At 35.5% G+C, this 20,038-nt stretch overlaps 2 protein-coding genes across 6 annotated transcripts; one reads left to right on the top strand and one right to left on the bottom strand.

Annotated features, from left to right (window-relative positions):
- The first annotated feature begins 1,780 nt into the window (after positions 1-1,780).
- LOC307172864 (B-cell receptor CD22-like) lies at positions 1,781-6,565 on the top strand. Of its 4 annotated transcripts, XM_079895552.1 has the most exons (9): positions 1,893-2,061; positions 2,660-3,025; positions 3,333-3,599; positions 4,524-4,598; positions 4,701-4,793; positions 5,121-5,154; positions 5,557-5,596; positions 5,900-6,015; positions 6,276-6,393. In XM_079895552.1, the coding sequence occupies exons 1-9, from the start codon at positions 1,968-1,970 to the stop codon at positions 6,328-6,330; spliced, it is 1,140 nt and encodes a 379-aa protein (XP_079751678.1). In that variant the 5' UTR covers positions 1,893-1,967; the 3' UTR covers positions 6,331-6,393. The 4 variants fall into 4 exon arrangements, with proteins under 4 accessions (XP_079751676.1, XP_079751678.1, XP_079751677.1 ...); XM_079895550.1 differs by having other exon boundaries at positions 1,781-2,061; positions 4,524-4,793; positions 5,064-5,154; positions 6,276-6,565; XM_079895551.1 differs by having other exon boundaries at positions 4,524-4,793.
- LOC307172863 (neural cell adhesion molecule 1-like) lies at positions 6,383-19,627 on the bottom strand. 2 transcript variants are annotated; one of them, XM_079895548.1, is made up of 16 exons: positions 19,484-19,627; positions 18,311-18,382; positions 17,525-17,722; positions 17,292-17,429; positions 15,756-15,899; positions 15,547-15,664; positions 14,561-14,715; positions 13,691-13,824; positions 13,293-13,410; positions 12,562-12,729; positions 12,358-12,477; positions 10,956-11,083; positions 10,648-10,813; positions 10,365-10,560; positions 9,237-9,362; positions 6,383-7,501 (listed from the first exon to the last, which is right to left on the bottom strand). In XM_079895548.1, exons 1-16 carry the CDS (start codon positions 19,533-19,535, stop codon positions 7,462-7,464), a joined length of 2,073 nt encoding a protein of 690 aa, XP_079751674.1. In that variant the 5' UTR covers positions 19,536-19,627; the 3' UTR covers positions 6,383-7,461. The 2 variants fall into 2 exon arrangements, with proteins under 2 accessions (XP_079751674.1, XP_079751675.1); XM_079895549.1 differs by lacking the exon at positions 9,237-9,362.
- Positions 19,628-20,038: the final 411 nt, after the last annotated feature.

Raw genomic sequence — 20,038 nt, 5'->3', positions numbered from 1 at the left:
TTTCACAATCACTTTGTTACTATTTTCAGAACCTTGATGTCATTTTTCACAACTCTAGACACAAAACTAACAACCAATGATCAAAATGCACATTTTTCAAAACTCTAACCCTTTTCTCAATTGCTTGGATACAATACAAAAACTTAGATCATTTGTTCATTCAACAAAAATCACCTGTTCAATATGACACAACTTAACATCAAAGTACTACTATTTCAAAAGGCAATTCACACATTACATTTCAAATGAGTGTCTATTCATTTCCTTACATTGATCTAACTATCAATTGATACAACTGCTCAAAATGATAAGTTACTGTTGCATTACTCTTAATGCATAGATGTATGGAAACAGACAAACAATCTTTCATGTTTACTGTAAATCATGAGAGTTTCAAGATAACGAGATTCATTGTCACCAATTAGCATGGAGCATGAACCAATTAGACTACAATATCCATGGATGTAGCCTAATATTTTGGCTAATGAAAACATCCATTGTGATGTAGATGAGAACCTGTGGCCAAATCCACAACACAGAGTTGATGATAATGTAGAAGTACAGTAATCGCTCCTGTTTTGTTTCTTACAGTACAAGCAAGCAAGTTGAGGAACACTGCATTTGATGTTTTACAGTACTGTCTTTTCTTTTCTATTTCATAGCTAATTATTTTTGCTTTGATTCAAATAAACCTATTTTGTGATTGTACTGTAGTGTTTTGCATCAATATATTACAAACTTTGTTCAATGATTCCACTGTGTCTGTAGTATTCTCTCTACTACTGCAGTACTTTTACAGAGATGTATTTACTGTACATGTAGTACCATAATGAAACCTGTATCACCGATTTTGTTCTACAATATTTAATGATTGTACGAACAATGACACAATGAAACTATCGGTTTCTATTGTGTGGGTGATCTATAGTTATGTTTCAATGGTATTTCACAGTAAATTTGTTTTTTGAACCAATGATTGTGCAAGTGAAAGATTTCTTTAAAGATGTGAATGCACAATGCAATGTTTTGAACATTAGACAGCCTGTGTTACAAGTGATAATCGTTTTGAGTTTTGTATCTAGAGTTTTGAAAAATGACATCAAGGTTCTGAAAATAGTAGCAAAGTGATTGTAAAAAACTGTACTAATATAATCAAGTAGCCTATAGGCCCATTTTATTTTGGTTTGTATGCTAATAAAAGTTAATCAGAAAAACAAACGTAGAAGTAACTTTACCCGTTTCTGAATATTAATTTAAATGTTGCACAATAAATAGGCCTAATCAAAAAGCACAAACATGACCATTGTAATTAAAATGAAAATTTCGTCATATCGCAAACGTATGAAGACAGTAGCGGAGATAGCGTGGGTGCCCCGTTCGGGTTTAAATGATGAACATCTTGAGAAATTAATAAGGCTTGTTTTGCCTTGACAGCAGAGGGCGCTATAGACTAGCGCCACAACATATCTAGAGCTACACAAAAACTGTGAGAGTACCGATGAGTCAAGATGTGCTGTCACAAACGTTCACCAGAGCATTATACAGCACCCTAAAGTGGCATCATACTAATCACATCCACACTGGAATGTTGTCTGGGGATTCCATGCTCTTCTCAGTTCGTGGTTCCTTCCCCTTTCAAAAAGAAAAAAATGCAATATTGTGGGCAAAACTGTGAATAACTTTCACTGACTTCCATCAACGCTTATTGAATTATTGCATCATCAGCGTGTCATTTCCTGTTTGTAAAAATCAAATGCAGAAACTGTTTCATAAAGAAAGAATAATGAACATAGGCTCTGCCAGTCATGCTTTAAATCTAACAGTATTTTTTTTATCATTTAAGCATAAAATAATGGAATAAAAGTACAAGCACTGATTTAAGGACGTTTTCACCATGGGACAAGGATATCCGTTAATTGACGCAAGCTTAAGTATATTAGGCTTGTCGTGAGGAAATACTGAAGCTTATGCATCTAAAGAAGCAAGTGATTTCTAAGACAAAACCTCTGAAGGAACAACACATGTTTTTCATCAGCATATTACTGCAGCTGCCTCTATCAGGTGAGTTATGTTTTATTTGAGTAGTTTTAAATATATATATATTATTGACTAAGTTGTCTATTCTCGATCTTTTTGACTAAATTTGCTAAGATATTTATTCTGTAATGTCAAAACTGCTGTTTTCTAACTTTTTTATTTACATAAACTAGGAGATACTGATAACATTTAATAAATGACCAGAAATATCATGTAAATTCTTTGGTCATAAAAGGTGTGAACCCTAAAATTCACTTTAATTTTAATTATTTATAATTATTTTTCATGGGCTTGGAAAAAATCTGTAGACTATGAGGATATTTTAAAAGAAAAATATCCTCATATATAGCCTACAGATTTCCCAAGCCCATGAAACACTGGGTCTTTAAAAAAAGACATATGTTGAAAGAACAATCTAAAATATAAACATGTCTTGATTTTTAGCTGTTTTAGCTTATTATAAAGCAATTTTAAATCATTTTGTGGCTCCTTTGGAAGTGTGCTGACTGCTGAGTTTGCTACTGTACTTTTGTGGTCAGATCTGTTCATTTATTGTCTGTTAGAATCATCTGGAGCATTGATTAGAGCAATGTTGATGTGTGTTTTTGTGTGTGTGTTTCAGCTGTTTTGGCTTCATGGTCAGTTTCATACAAACCTCGTTCCATGTGTGTTTTCGAAAGATCATCTGTGGATTTCACCTGCTCATTTGATTATCCATATATAAACACACTTAAAACTACAAAATGGTTCAAACCAAAATATTATCAGAAACAAGACGGATCACAGGAGGGAATATTTGTGTATCACTCAATGCCGTCAGAGATTGACCAACTGTACAAAGACAGAACAGTGTATGCAAACGGACACAAAAACTGCTCTTTGCAATTACACAATGTCTCCAAAAGTGACATAGGAAAATATTTCTTTCGCCTCGAAACAAATCTTGGAAAGTTTACTGGATCGGGTGGCATATTCCTTGACGTAGCAGGTAAATGAAAGACCCATTTTTTTAATACAAATAAAAACCAATTTCACGAGCTAAATTCTGCCGGTCCACCACCATAGACCAGGGGTGCGTTTCCCGAAAGCATCGTTGGCCAACTATGGTCGCAAGTTCCGTCGTTACCAATAGAGTTCAATGGACATTGCGATGAACTTGCGACCATAGTTGGCCAACGATGCTTTCGGGAAACGCACCCCTGGATGGAATCTGATGCTGGTTTAGCACTGGTGACCATTAAATATTTTTTAAACCGGTATCTGGTTACATTTCATTAATCTACGCCACTTAACAGTTCTACCTTTCAGAGTAACAGTGACAATGCAAAAGGTGAATGGACACATTCATGAAGGAGACTCTGTGACACTGAAATGCAGCACAGAAACCTGTACCCCGCAACAAGGGCCGTTTGCCTGGTATAAAAACCAGCTTCTTCTTCCACAAGCCACTGAGAATGTGCTCCAAATCTCTTCTGTCTCTCACAATGATTTTGGCAACTACTCCTGTGGTCTGAAGAACAGCAGCATTACTTCAGCAGATGAAATACTGCTTGATGTGAGATGTAAGTTTACATTTAACCTAAGGCTATTGTTATTTAAAGCACATCCTGGGTTGGTTTGTTCAAAAACCAGATGATCTAAGTAATATTTTAAGGCATTGACTCACTCCTGATGCAAAGACTGTTCCGAACATACAAGTTTGGGGTCAGTAAGATTTATAGAAATGAATAGGCTATTTTTATTCAACAATGATACATTAAATTGATCAATATTGACAGAAAAGGCTTTTATAATGTTACAAATGATTTCCAATGGACCAATTGGAGTAGACGTCACAGTTACGTCACTGCACACTTCACTATGGTGGCAGAAAAACAAGTAACAAGTGTGGAAGGAAACAGGCGAGGAATAGGGAAAAACTGTCTTGTTGAGCCTTTGGACGTAAGAATCAAAATGCAAAATATATGGTCTTTATCTTATAGAATACCATCGTCGAAGACGCCATTTGAAGCTAAACGTTAAACGGACAGACTGGACTGATGAAACGTGTGACAATTAGCCCACTATTAAAGCATGAATTTGATGTAAACAATCGATCTACCGAATATTCACATATGCAGTTCATAGGGGAGATAATGTAAGGCCTTCAGCATGAAATAACTTTTAACATAGATAACATTTAAACCTATAACATTTTTAATCTCACAATTCTGACTTTTTCTTCACAATTACAAGTTTATATCTCACAATTCTGAGAAAAAAAGTCAAAATGGCAAGATTAAAAATATTTTGCTGTTTGCAAATGTAGCTTGTAGTCTCCAAAAACGGGCACATCCAGAAATATAATGATTCATAAAAATGTGGAAACTGATAGATTTCACTAACCCATAATTGTGTCACGATATTTTAGGCAACATCTCATTTCAACTGCGCCAAATATTTCAAAGTTCTCTTACAAATACAGATCCTGTTGCTTCTCCCCACAGATAGTCCAAAGAATGTTGAAATAACCATTTTGACATCTGGAAAGATGGAACAAGGAAACTCAGTGACTCTGATCTGTAAGAGCAATGCCAATCCTGCAGTGACAAACTGCACTTGGTTTAAGATCAGAGATGCACAAATCTCTTCTATAGGATTTGATTGTGAATTCTCCATCAAAGCTGCCAGTCAGAAGGATGATGGACAGTACTTCTGCACAGCCAAAAACGACATGGGTTCTCAAAACTCTACAATCATAACACTGAAAGTCGAAGGTAATAAGGAATATTTCATTCACAAAGAAAGAAAGGAAGTCTTAGGTTGTGTTTGGAAGTAAATACTAGCTTAATGCTTACTAAATATTGTGCAGTATACTGGATAACTGATATTTATATATTTTAAATATATATACAGTATATCATATGAGGGGTGTCCAGAAACTTTTTTCACATTTTAAAATGTAATTCTGAGTAAAAAATAATGTTAAAAACAGTGACTTTGGTGACCGTTTACCCAAACCTTTTTTTGTTTGTTTGTTTCAATAGTGCCTAGTAATCGCCATTTCTTGCTGACTGCAACAGCTGTGCTTTTCTTTGTAATAGCTGTACTGCTAGTCCTGTTTGGTCTTATTATAAGGTGAGTGGATAAACAGTTTGTTGAAATTCTAAGAGAACATGCTGTTCATGTGTTAAATGGGAACTGATTGCATGAGTTTGTACTTTGTGGAAATTACACTACATATTACACAAGCATCACTTTCCATCATCATTTACTGCATTCAGTTTTGCACGGCTGGTTATCTTAATCGGTGTGGAAGTCAAGCATGCAATCGTCTTACGCAATGTCTTGTACAACAGCAGCTAATACTAACCGATTTACGCAAATCATTGTTTCTTAATCTTGTGACTAGGATGTGGTATTCTGACCATCTTGAATTATTAACAACTAATAGTATAATTACTTATCTTAATTGTATGGATTTTGAAGGCAAACACATCATTGTAAAGCTGAATTGCAAATCTGTTCACATATTTACAGGAGGAAACAGATTACACCAAAGAAGCTGCACACAGAACAGGTATTAAATCACATGAACAATGCATCTGATTTTAAACAAGCAAGATGCCTCTGCACTTGTAAATATGGTTACACTTTATTTCGACAGTCCAATGACTGTCTTAATGGGTTAAGTTAACATGTAGGCTGTTGAAAAGTTACTTATAGTCAGTAGAATGTCTGTTGGGGAGCATCAAAATAAAACGGATATAAAGCAGACAGTCTACTAATACTCTACTGAGAGTAAGTTGGCATGTATAGTTCGAAGAATGTCTAAAGTGGACTATCGAAATGAATAAATATCTACGGTTTTATATTTGATCAGACACCAGCAGTCACAGAGGATATCTATGAGAACCTGAGACAATCACCCGAGTCTGAAGAAAGCCATACCAACCTGATATATGCAGATCTAAAGCTTCCTTCATCAAACTCAGAAAGGTAATGAATAAAATGTCTCATCACCAGCCTGATGATGATTGTTTGTGGAGGGAAATCTGTGGAATTAATATAAAACCCCTTGAATTGGCTGTGTTGACATATTCCCTGCTGAAACAGCAAGTGGGGTCAGACATCAAAGGGTTTATAATATATATATATATATATATATATATATATATATATATATATATATATATATATATATATATATATAATTTTAAATAAAAAAACTAATACATTTTTTATTGTTTGTTTTTTAGACCACGTTCCAACACTCCAGAGGGTTACGCCGTGATCTACAGCCTTCTTAGTTAAAGAGTGACTGGATCTCAGCACTATGAATAATGAGCTTTAGTAAGCAGGTGTTGTCGATATTTCTCTCTTTTTATTTCAAAGAAATAGTTGTGAATGCATTTACATTGAGTACAAAATCACCATAGGTTCAAACATTAGAATGAGTATAAAAGCATTTATGAGTATAAAAATGATATATATACAATGTACAGTGAAGGTAAAAAAAAAATCATTAATAAATCTATATGTACATCTTTATGCATGCATCTGTATTTACATCCACGATTAACGTCACTTGACCCCAAAAAAAACATACACAGTGTATTTATGTAACAATATATGATTTGGAAATAACACTTAAAAAATAAAATGCAAAGTTATATCTATATTGAAATGGTTCATTTTTATTATTGTTCACATAAAAAATTAAAATACTGTTTACTCATCCAAACCCTTTAAACTCCTTTAATCAAGATTTTATACAAACTAAAAGCATAGGTTAAATGCTCAATAAATTAACATTAGTGATGCGTCTGTGAAATATTATGCTCCCATTATGACATTCATTTTATTCTTCAAAATATCAACATCATATTATACTTATCTGCTCACTACTGAACATACATTCAGCTCAAGCAGCATTTGTCATGTACAGTATCTACTGTGCTAGATCACACTGATAATGCTTTCAACATCCTACATTTAATAACAAGCATAATCTAAATCTCGAACGTGTTCCTGCAAATAACAGTCGTCTTCATGATGTTTATATATTTGTTCCAGACTACATCACTTTAAGGTCAAGCACGCCATTTCTGTGCTCGGATTTTTTTCATCTTTTTGAAAACTCCCCCATCTGTCATTGGTCGGACCAACAGATAGTCCCGCCCAAATCTCACACTATTGGTTGAGCCGTTCTTGCTACGTTGGGCCCGTTGAGATGCTCAAACAAACACAGCAATGTTTTCATAGCACCACAGAGCCATAGTGTTTAAACCTTCATGGACTACAAATGGATTATGTATAGCATTTTAACACACAAAAAAGAAAAAAGACACACTTCACCCTTAAGCTCACAATCGGATGTCTCGAGATTTGTGTGAAATTTCTTCGCTCTGTGAATTTAAATTGTCTCCTGTATAATCTCTTCTTCTATGCCTCTTCTGTTGGATCATCAGATTCTGCTTTCTTCCTACAAAAAAGAGGGAATATATCATTATTTCTACAGTGCAAATGATACAGAATACAAAAGGCTGCTTTCTGGGTTAATTAGGCAGCTGAATTGTTTTACTTTTTTTCAGGGGGAATTGATAATAGAGAAAAGAATAAAACTTGTGGGACATGGGTTGAAAAATGGCAATATGAGTAAGTTATATCATGGCTTAAAGGAACAGTTCTCCAAAAAAGAAAATTCTGTGATCATTTACTCATTGTTTAGTATTTTATGTTTTTTGGATCTGTGCAAATGACACCATTTTCAACTAAAATGAAAATGAAAAGTTTTAAAAAATGGTTTCAAAGAGCAAGTTTTTGAAAACAATACCATTATCGTACCTTTGTAAACTACAAAAATGCGAATTTGTGTAAACGGTGACATGCGCATGCATATTACATGTTCATTCTAAAGACACGTAGGGCCCTATCTTGCACCCAGCGCAACTGACTTTGTACACCGACGCATGTATCATTCCTATTTTGCACCCGTACACAGCGGACTTTTCCCTCCACAGACGCACGCCGGTAAATTAGGAAATGAATTTGCGCTCCCTGGGGCGGTGCAGCGAAAAGAGGAGGCGTGTTTCGGTGCAAACGTTCCCTGGTGCTATTTTGCAGGTTTAAAAAACAATTCCGCCACTGACCAAGAAAAACCTAGTCTAAAGTCAGTGGCGCGTTGCGCATGTTATTCATATGCTATTTTAAGGGCGCATGCTTGGCCATAATCAATGTAGCGTGTGCACAACGTGCATACACTTTGAATCTCTCATCTACACACAGACGCAGCAGTTCTCATTTTTGCAAATCATACATTATTACAAGGAAAAATATTAACACACGAGGGAAAACATTGTTGTGTCCATGAAGATGTGAAAAAATAGGCATGAATCTAGCTTACACATTTACCCAAATTATTACACGCCTGTTTAACCGAAACTAATTTGGGTGGGTTTCTCCCATCCACAATGTCACTTCTCTGTGTTTTACGGCCCTGACGAGAACGTCGGTCTCCTCGGCTGTGAACCGCTCCTGCCGTGCGTCTGGCAAATCCGCCGTTAAAATAGCAATCCGCCATAGAACAAGCATGCCTGCTCTTAAAGGGAATGTGAGATGTCGCTCTGGTTGGTTTATTTCACGTTACACCCAAACCACACCTATGAGTAATGAAGCTACTTCAGACCAACCCATTTTAGATTTGCGTCGGGCGCAAGAGTCATTTATCCCGCCGATATAATAGCAACAGCGCCCAAGACCCGCCCACAAAGTTACTTGCGTTTCGTGCTTGATACTTGCGTTTCAGATCATTAAAATAGGGCCCGTAGTGTTTCTTTACAAAGTGACATCGCCAACTACTGGCCTGGCAGCAGAGTACAGCGTTTTTAGTCATTTTCGTGGATCTGTGTAAATGGGGATAATTTTTACTATGTTGTTGTCTGTACGCAAAAAAGCAAAGGAAAGCCTTTTGCAGTTTTAGTATATCACTGTCGCGTTAACATACCCTAAAGGAAGACATAAGCTCAGACATTTTGACTAACATCTCCTAAAGTAAGTCAAATACAGCTTGAGGATGAGTAAATGATGACAAAATGGTAATTTTTGGGTGAATTAGTCCTTTAAGTCTGGGTGCATAACACAAAAACCCACATGCCATTTTTTTGTGAATGACAGCTTTGATGCCAAGCAGCATTCAGCCCTTTGAGGTTGGCACCTACTCGAATTTGGTAAGAGGCGCTTTGTCACACGTGACCTCTGAATGAACGCCATTCACTGCCCCATTGGGTGCCTGAAGCTTTGGGATGCTGCCTCGTGGAAGCGTTAGACCGCTCAGCTTCATGTCTCTGTATCAAAGGACACATGAGGACTGAAGCTTAGAAGCGGTGAAATCACACACAGCAAACAGTAGATCTGTCTAAATGCAAACCTCCAAAATTGGACTTGTAGATGAAAAACACTGGAAGATTCATTGACTCATGTCAAAAAATAAATAAATAAATAAATATATATATATATATATATATATATATATATATATATATATATATATATAAACACAGTATGTGTGTGTGCATTTAAAATATTCAAAAATAATCTTTTTTATAGCATTTTTTAACTTTTTGTTACTTCAAAATACGTTATTAAGGTATTGTTAAAAATTCATTAATAAAAACATTATTTATTTATTTATTCAAAAAGAGAATTAGGCTATAAATCATTTAACATTAACCAAGATTTGAAAAGACTGCAAAAATATTTTATTCTTCATTGTTAGTTTGTCTTATTACATTACACTTTATATAACCTTAATTATGTCTCCATAATGCTGTGTGTTATCATCATTTCAGTTATAATCAGCTTCAGTTATTTTTGCCATCATGACATAAAATTCCATAACAGTGAGTAATACAATTAGAATTTAATTATTTTTTATTTTATATTTTAATTATTTATACTTTTCGGCCAATTTTTGCACATCTTGGCGTATATATACTGTACATACAGGAATAGTTCACCCAAAAATGAAAATGATGTAAGGACTTTTCCTCACACAAAGCTATCATATAAATTCAGAAGACTTAGGATATAGTGTACAAGTCTTGTAGATTAACTTTATAATTTTATGGTGCTATTTGTCCTTTGTTTTGCATCCACTTTGCTTGTATAAAATTGTCTTTTGAAATCGAGAGACAAAATTTTGGGGTGAACTATTCCTTTAAAGAACTATATGCAATCACCATGATCTAACATTATGTGCAAACAATGGCTCTTTGTAGGAAAACTAGGGTAGAAAAGAACAATATGCATCTCTGCAACACAAACATCGAAGGATGAAGTTATCTTACCCAGTTGAGTTATTCGCCTCTTCATCCATCCCTTTAGACTCTGGCATTTTGTGTCCAAATAGTTTACGAGCGAGGAAATTAAGCAGGCCGCAGTGGTTGGTGTAGCAACAGAAAGCATCTACTGATACCATCAGCAGCAAGAAGATGAACATTACTATTCCCACCACACCACCTTTCCCTAGCATCGGCTGACTGACTGCGAGAGAAAGAAAGGGGAATCAGTTGATTTCACTAAAGAGTTTGCATTTAAGCATAAGATTTGGCTCGCTCTAATCAATCTTACCAGGTTGTGGGACGGTGAAGTTAACTTTGGCAGAGTTGGAGGAGCCGTTGTGGTTTACTGCATAAACTTCCATTTGATATTCAGCATTGTACTGGAGATCATGGAGCTGGATTCTGCTGGAGTTTCCAGGAATTTCACTTTCAGTCCATTCCTCATTCTCCTTGTTCTATTCGAAATGATAAGATAAAATAATTTTATTGTATAAAGAAATGAAATGTGAAATGGCACATTTTACAATGATATAAGGCTTGTACTTCACATATTTAATAAAAAAACATTAAAGATACGATAAAGTGATTCGGACTGACCCCTTTGTAGCGTACAACGTAGTGTAGGATGGGAGAGCCTCCGTCTTTCAGCTGTTTAATGGGGATGGAGACGGAGTTCTTCTCCAACTTCTTCTCGTTCAGAGAAAGAACGGGGCTGTCGGGTTCCCCTAAATGAGGGAAAGAAGAAACATCAGATGAGAACAAAGAAACAGTGTAACGGGTTGATCTTAGGGCTGGGTGGATTTTCATCATGATATTTTCAACTTTATTTTGACAATATTTGAAGTACACTAATATTCTAAAGTTTGGGGTTGGTAAGATTTTTTAAAAAATGTTTTTGTAAGTCTCTTATGCTCACCAAGGCTGCATTTATTTGATCAAAAATACAGTAAAAACAGTAATATTGTGAAATATTATTATCATTTATTCCTGTGATCTAAAGCTGATTTTTTATTATCATTATTCAGTGCCACATGATCCTTCAGAAATCATTCTAATATGCTGATTTAATGTGCAAGAAATATTTCATTATCAATGTTAAAAAAAAGGTTTTTGCTGCTTAATATTTTGTGGAAACAGTGATACAATTGTTCAGGATTCTTTGGTGAATAGAAATTTCAAAAGAACAGTATTTAATTCACAGAAATGAATCAAGATTACAAAGTCTCACACTGTTTTTGTTAAGTTTAAAGGAAATGATAGTAATATTTTCACAAACTAGACATGGGCAAATAAACAGAACATTAAGATCAATGTGAATATTAGTTATATTAAGTTATTAAGGTATGTCAGTGTCACACTTAAGTAATTGACAATCCAGTGGATAAGCTCCAAAATCATTCACTACAGTATAGATGTATGAGTTCAGCCGACCAACATTGATTTCATGCTGAAGGAAACCTGAAGTAGCAATTTTCTCTTTTTTCCACTTTCTTCAGCAGTGAAACCATGCAGGTAAACTAATTTTCACACTTCTATATCACAGTAAACAATTAGGCTTGTGTTTTAGCCTATCAACTGGAGATGTATGCATTCAAAATTTTGATTTACCATCTACAAAGGAAGGTCAGAATAAGGCAATGGACGGGCCCCGGGACCAGGAGCAGGTCGTAATGCATGGAGAATGGTCATCGTCAAGCAGGAATGAGAAAGAATGGGCAGCGAAAGCAAATCATGAACATATGTGATGAGCAAACAGGCATTTATGCATGACAAGAATGACAGCATGACAAGAAATCAACTGCAATAAAATGTCTTATCATTATTAAAAACTGATGTTGGGACTGTAGACCAATTAATCTGCAGATGTTTTAACATTTTCTGCACTGATTTTGAGGGAAATCTCATTTCATATAAAATTCATAATAGCTATCAACATCAAAAATGCTGGATAAGCAGCAGATGAAGTGAACAGACAGGAGAGAATCCTGCTGATACTCACGTTGGGACTGTGTGAAGATCATGCGTTCTGTGGAGAAGTTCCCCTGGTAATGCGAGTTTTTGACCGCGAAACGAACTGAGTACTCTGTGTACGGCTCAAGGCCCTTGAACACCAGGGGATCTACAAATGTAAGTATTTTCATCACACATTCAATTTGAAAAAATCATCAAATATAAACCACACTTCTCATAGTCACTTATTTACTTGTGGGCTTGACGACACTTTGACTCCAGGTTTCTTCGGACGGTTTCTTCCACTGAAGGATGTACTGGGTAATAGAGGACCCGCCATCCAGCACTGAGACACTCTGGATGAGGACAGAAGATGAGGACCCTGAGGACACACTGAACTGAGCCGGTGTCCCAGGCCAGGCTTGTGAGAGAGAGGGAGAGAAGTTATTAATGAGAAGAAGCAATATAGTTTATGTCTATAAGTTTATGCCGAAATAAATATATATAAACAAACCAAAGTTTGTTAACTTCACCATTATCAAATGTTATGCATGATGACAAAGAACTGTTGTAATCATCAAGGATGCATAGGATAAATGATCTAATCAGTATGTTATATATATATATATATATATATATATATATATATATATATATATATATATATATATATATATATATATATATATATATTACATTAAATATATAATTTATATTATAAAAATCATTATATCTATTCAGTTATATCTTTATATCAATTCAAATACATATATATGTGTGTGTGTGTGTGTGTGTGTGTGTGTGTGTGTGTGTGTGTGTGTGTGTGTGTGTGTGTGTGTGTGTGTGTGTGTGTGTGCGTGTGTGTATTTCAATTGATATAAAGATATAACTGAATAGATATAATGATTTTATATATACATATATATGGTGAAGACAGACTTATTCTTGGAGTTCAAATTCCTGAAGCCACTAAAAGAGCCTTACTTATCAGCTGGAAGTCCTTAGTGGCTGTGCTCGCCGTGTTGCTGGCTATGCAGGAGTACAAGCCACCATCAGAGGGCACTACATTTTCAAGAATCAGCTCAGATCCCTCCACACTCGTCTGCCCACACATGTGCATGCAAACAGGAAAGACAATAAGAGACAGGAAGAAGTAATTAAGACCAAAGAGAAAAGTACTGTACGTGGGTCACACTTCCTGTAGATACAGAATCAGAAAGAAAATTAGAATCCAATTATAATCCATTTCCCATGTATTCCCACTGGTTTAAGACAAGATTTGATTGTATTAAACATATTTCCAAAGCCAATTAATATTTTCTGGTTTTTTTTTCAAATGCAAACAACAATAGAAATGGAGCAACTATTTAGATGTTCCTCACCATTTTTTGTTGGGTAGCCTTCTTGACCCACTGTACGGTTGGAGTTGGATGTCCTGTGGCATTGCAGAGCACAGATCCAGTTTCTCCTGGAATAATTGTCAGCTTGCTTGGATCCAATGTTATTGTTGGACGCTCTGAAAATTATCAATAGAACAAGCAAAAATGAAATGAATTTAATCTTCGAAAGCTAAACCATTAAATAACCAAATACATGAGCCAACTACTGCAGATATGCATTTGTGTATAAAAATCTATTTTAATATTTCCATTATCCTACAATAGTTTTGTTTAGGTCTGGCCTATTGGAAAGTGTCAATGTGATGCTTGCATGGGATCACATTCCCCGTATCTGTGTTTGCAACTATAGTAAACATCTGACTTCATGGGAGAAAAAAAGGTTTCCTTGGAATAAATCTTTGGCTAGACAAAATAAATAAAAAAAGGAAATAAAGCAGAGGAAAAAAAAAAAACAGTTGAGCCATAAGCAGATAAATTTGCTGCAGTTCAACATTCACAACCCATTCATAACCCATTTGATGTATAAAGTCAACAGGATATTTTGACTGAAAATATGACGCTGGTCTTGATTTTATCCAACAGGAATTGATTGACTGGATCATAAAAAATGGGTGTCGCCATCCAAAAAGGCCATAATTGATCATTTTACAACATGAATGGGCTAATTGACAGAGCTTACTGGCTTACTTAATGGGCTAATTGACAGAGCTTACTTACCGTAAATAGTGACAATTAATATCATGTTGAGCTTTGGTATTGATTAAAAACATATTATGCAGACTGCCCTCATTCGATGCTTTCAGCCAAGTACAAACACATCACTTTATTCAAAGTTTTGAGGCCTTGTCTCACCTGAGACATCCAGAATAAACGTGGCACTGTTTTCCCCGATCTTATTGCTAGCCATGCAGATATACTCTCCAAAATCGCTCCTGGTCACTGCAGAGATGGTGAGCTCACTCTTATCAGTGTTGTATTTGTAACGGGAGTCGTCAAAGGTGGAAGGGCTGAGGGGAGAGATACAGAAACTCAGTCTTTTTGCCACTATTGTTCATTGATACAACACAAATATACTCATGGGAGGACGACTAACAACTAAGAGACAAAAGGAAGCTCCAAATATACAAAAACAGTCTGAGACTAAAAATATGAATAAACACATGCAGGCTCTGTTCCAAAACCTAGTGAGCTGCCTTGCCTTGATTTAAATAGAGTTTAACATCAGCATGCTGCTAAACTAACAACACGATAGCAATGCTTATGGGTAAAACAGTATTTTTTTACTAGACTGAATACAAAAGTTTATATCAAAACATAATTAATTATGCAAAACTTTTGAGAAAAGTTTCTCAGGGAAACGCAAAAGTTTTGCGAGGGAATGCAAAGTTGCTCTGTGTAACGCAAAGGTTTTGCAAGAGAACGCAAAAGCATTGAAATTTTTTTTTCCTCTCATATTATATTTTTTCTATCACCATGTCCCTTTAGGGTTTCCATTGACGTTCGTACAACCAAGATTTTTTTTAGACGTTTAAAAAAAACTGGATGTTTTAAATCTTTAGAGCACATTCAAGAAAATTTTTTTCATAACTTAACATTATGTTATCAACGTTAGGAACGTAAGCAAACATATTTTTGTTAGCTGGGATTGATGCTGCCTATGGAGGTACAGTAGCTCACTAGGTTTTGAAATGGAGCTTTAAGAAGTAGTCTAGATGGATTATTTTCACATATCGTCGACAAACTTTTGATTTCGATAGATATAATATAAAAAGACTGAGACTAAGGATGATAGGTAAGCGTGAAAGAAAAATGATAGCATTATCTCTTGATATACATACAGTATCCATGAAATATTTGGAGTGGGCACTCCTTTGACCAGGCAGACTATAGACACACTGGTATTGGGTCCGGCAAACACACTCGATCTCTCCTGATGAATCAGTACGGTCGGTGGCTCTGGAGAATGGGATATTTAAAGATATTTTAGAGGACATATTCACCCTGGCCACACTAAGAACAAACATTATTAGTTCTTCTACGTCCTCACCATTAACAACAACAGAGACTTGGAGTTCCCTTTTTATGGAGCGTCCCTTGATCTTGCCTTCACATGTGTAGGTGCCATGGTCTTCTGGCTGAATTCTCACAATCTGCAGGGATCTATCACTCAGGATTTTGAGATGACCTCGGCCTGTACAAATAGAAGAAGGATGGTAGAACATGATCAGCATCAAAGATGCAATCTTATTACTTTAGAATTATGAGGCGAAGCCTTTAAAAGCCCACACGCACACTCTTAAAAGGCCAGCTCACCCAAAATGAAAATTCTGTCATTATTTTGCAACGTACCTCATTGGGGGAAAGAAAATGTGCCTCTGCCTGCAGTACATTTTTGCAAAACTCAAAAAACATCCCTATCGATATTAATTCACTGCAGTTTCACTAGAGGCTGTAAAACACCAACAACTTTTGTTCCCGTTCAGTGTTCACACAAATTATGATTACAGTTAAAGGGACAGTTTACACAAAAATGAATCTTCTGTCATAAATTACTCACCCTCATGTCATTCCAAACCCTTAAGGCTTTCATTCGTCTTCAGAACACAAATGAAGATCTTTTTGATGAAATCTGAGAGCTTTCTGATCCCTCCATTGACAGCTACGCAACTAGCTCCATTAATGCAAGAACACATGCTTGAGCTTCTGTTTACCACAACTGATCTGTGCGTTGATGAATGTTTATATGTGAATAAAAGCCTAAATTCAATCTGTTCATCATATAAAGCGATCAAGTCTCTTCAGAAAATTTGGACTAAACCGCTCAATTAATATGGATCAGTTTTACGATCTCTTTATGAACTTTTTGAAGCTTCGGTTGCATAGCTGTCAATGGAGGGACAGAAAGAAATTTTCATCAAAAAGATATTCATTTGTTTCCGAAGATGAACGAAAGTCTTACGGGTTTGGGACGACATGTGGGTGAGTAATTAATGACAGAATTTTGAACTATCCGTTTAAGACCTCAAAACACTTTTATCATAGTGCATGATCTTACCACAGAGCATATCCATATGTATGGCTTCAATGTTTCACATTCATCTGGTTTTGATTCAAACTAAATGTGCTGTTAGCGACACTCACTGTACTTTTCACTTTGAAAGTGTCGCAAAACATGCAAGAAGACGTCCAAACAAACACCAAAGGAGAAATGTGAGGTGAGCAAATAATGATTGACTTTCCATTTTGGGGTGAATTGTTCCTCTATGATTGTCAATGGTGGCGTTTACTTGAAATGGGGCAAGACTGAATGTTTCAGAGCTGTTTCTTATGGCCTCGTACCCACCGACAGACAGGAAGAAAAAACACTAAACCAAACTGTTCACCGATGTTTCCCTGAAAACTAGCGAGAAACATCTCTCGATTTGGTTGTAAATCGCTCAGAAAATGAATACACAGGCCCCTCCCACCCCATCATGACTCGTCATTCTGCCAACTACAGGCATCACAGAGAGCTAGGAAGGTGAGGAGACCCCCATACCACATAAATGATTGGAAGAACCTGCAGCATGGCCACCACCCCTACCGTCATCATTCACGATGCGATCGTTCCGATACCAGTAGACCTCCACCTTGGGCTTCCCAGAGACGAAGCAGGGAATGGTCACAGTCTCGTTCACCAGAAATTCATGGTATGTCCGTGTGTTTCCAAAGTCCGGTGTTTCTGGTTATAGGACAGAATTTCACATGAGAATCATTATGGAGATTCAGCGCTTGATGGAAAAATAACAGAACATTATGAGTCTTCAGTGAACCTACGGTAGACATAAAGCTGGTAGGTCGTTTTCTTTGTGCCTTGTTCATTGTCAAACACACAGGTATAGGTTCCACTGTCACCTAACTCAATGTTGTTCAAGGTCAGCGAACTCGAGGACTCATCATTTTTCAAGACTTCATGGCGATCTTCATCAACCTCTTCATTGTCTTTCAACCAAGTGATATCTCCCTCTGAATCAACTGAACCGCAGCATATATAAAGACAGAAAATAATAGAAAATAACATCTTCTTGGTTATTTTATGACAGTAACATTGTAATGTATTAATGTATTAATGTCAGTGCATTACATACACTGTAAAAAATGTGACAATATGATCAACAAGTTATGACAACATGTGACAGCGATTTTCATTTTTTTATACAAGTTATACAAGATTCAACTCATTTTTTAAAGTCAATTTAATGTAATTTAAGTTGAAATGACTAAAACATCCAAGTTGATTGTACTTAAAAATTTAAGGCAGCAATTTTTTTTTTTTTACAGTGATAACAAAACATCAAACTAAATGCCATTTATTTTAGAGCAAAAAAAAAATAATGAATGAAAACAAAATGAAAAAAATATTGTTGACACTTGAGAAGAACTGATCTACATTCAATCAAAATCATCTTGAGCGCAGCTTAGTTCAAGCTCCCCAAACAGCATCATTTGTTTGCATATGAGTTTGATATTTTGTTAGACATTAAGACATTTCTAAGTGTGTCCAGATAATTTGGGGCCATTCTTTGTGTCCATTAGTCAGTTTTTACAACTAAACGCACCGACCTTTGCACAAGAGCAGAACTTTGCTTCCCACCTCCACATCTGGGTCACTAGCGATGATGTCTAATTTAGCATCTAAAATGAAAGGAAACACATTCCACAAATCATGAACAATCATTTTTACACTGTACATGAGTTTTACCAGTGAAACCATAGAAAAAAGTCAGCTGGCAATGCTGATTATTTTCAAGCCAAAGTTTTACTGCGTCACAACCACAAATAGCTCTGCTTCTAATATTGGACAGCTGACGAGGAAAAGAGTAAGTGGACATTGGAAATGACCGGCTTCCCTTACAAAGCAATATTTCTTCCTGTATAAGTGATCAAAGACATCCAGCTACAAAGAACAGAGCAACAATGTAATGGTTTTCTTTTCAAAGGGAAACATTATCTCTCCTTCACAAGAGAAAGTGTAAGCACATTTATCACTGCATATTATTTATATTGATCGATCTGTAATTGTTGAAATAATTGTGTTAAATGTAGATTGAGTAATCCATTTTTTAATGCCAAGGCAATTTTCACGGCAAGAGAAATTACATCAATTTAAAAAAATTGTTAAAGACAAATTAATAAATTAATCAACAAACAGGATAAATAGCTAGCTATATTTATATACAAATTTCTGAAAATGCTAATATTTTCTGATTTAATCTAACATTTTCAATACAAATGATATTGGTAACACTTAACAATGAAGATTCATTATTTAACATTAGTTTATGTATTAACTGACATGAACTATAATGAACAAAACATATGAATCTTTATTAATGTTAGTTAATAAATATCCAGCTGTTCATTGTTTTTTCATGTTAGTTCACAGTGCATTAAATAATGTTAACAAACACAACTTTTGATTTGAATAATGTATTAGTAAATGTTAAAATTAGCATTAATATAGATTAATAAATGCTGTTCATTCTTGTTCATTCTTAATTCATTTGAACTAAAGTAGTAAACTAATGTTAACTAATTAAACCTTATTGTGAAGCGTTACCATGACATTGTCAGCAAAAAATATGAAAAATAAAAACTGTAATATTAATATTTGCTTTAATTAATATGTAAATAGGTTCCCACATGTTTGGACCCCACTGTATCTAAAAAGCAAGTAAATATGAAACAGAGATATTGAATTAAACTCAAAGGTTAGGAAAGTAAATCCCAGCTCACCTATTAGTCTTGAGCTTATAAGAAGAAGTCCACATAGTCTGAGTAAAATCATGGTTGCAGTCTTCTCTTCCTGCGCAGTTCTCTTGGAGTCTGACAGTCAACGTATCCCCCATGATTTATATGCAATGACAGAGACAGACAGGAACCTGGTTATCTGGAGGATCTGACCCCAAAACTCCCTCCTCCCGATGCTTCATTCAGATGATGGAGCGCAGGGATGCGGAGACGCCAGACGCCAGCGGCCCTCCCCTCCCCTGCCCTCCTGCGCACCGGATGAAACGAGCCCTGCTGTCCCCTGACACTCGATGAAGGGAGATATTTTATCTCACTATCTTGCATTTCATTGAAGATGATTCAAAACATGTGGAAGATAAAGAAAAACATGTGCACACACATGTTACCAAATAACTTGAGAACTTTTTTTTATAATTGGTCATAATTATTATGCTTTAAATATCAAATAATCTATGATAAACAAACAAATAAATAGGCTATATACATAATTTAAATTTGTTACATTAAAAATGTTACCTTAGCGTTTGATGGTTTATGATA

This window comes from Squalius cephalus (genome assembly GCF_949319135.1).
Source record: "Squalius cephalus genome assembly, chromosome: 15".
NCBI classification, from domain to species: Eukaryota; Metazoa; Chordata; class Actinopteri; order Cypriniformes; family Leuciscidae; genus Squalius; species Squalius cephalus.
This window is presented reverse-complemented; position numbering and strand designations above follow the sequence as displayed.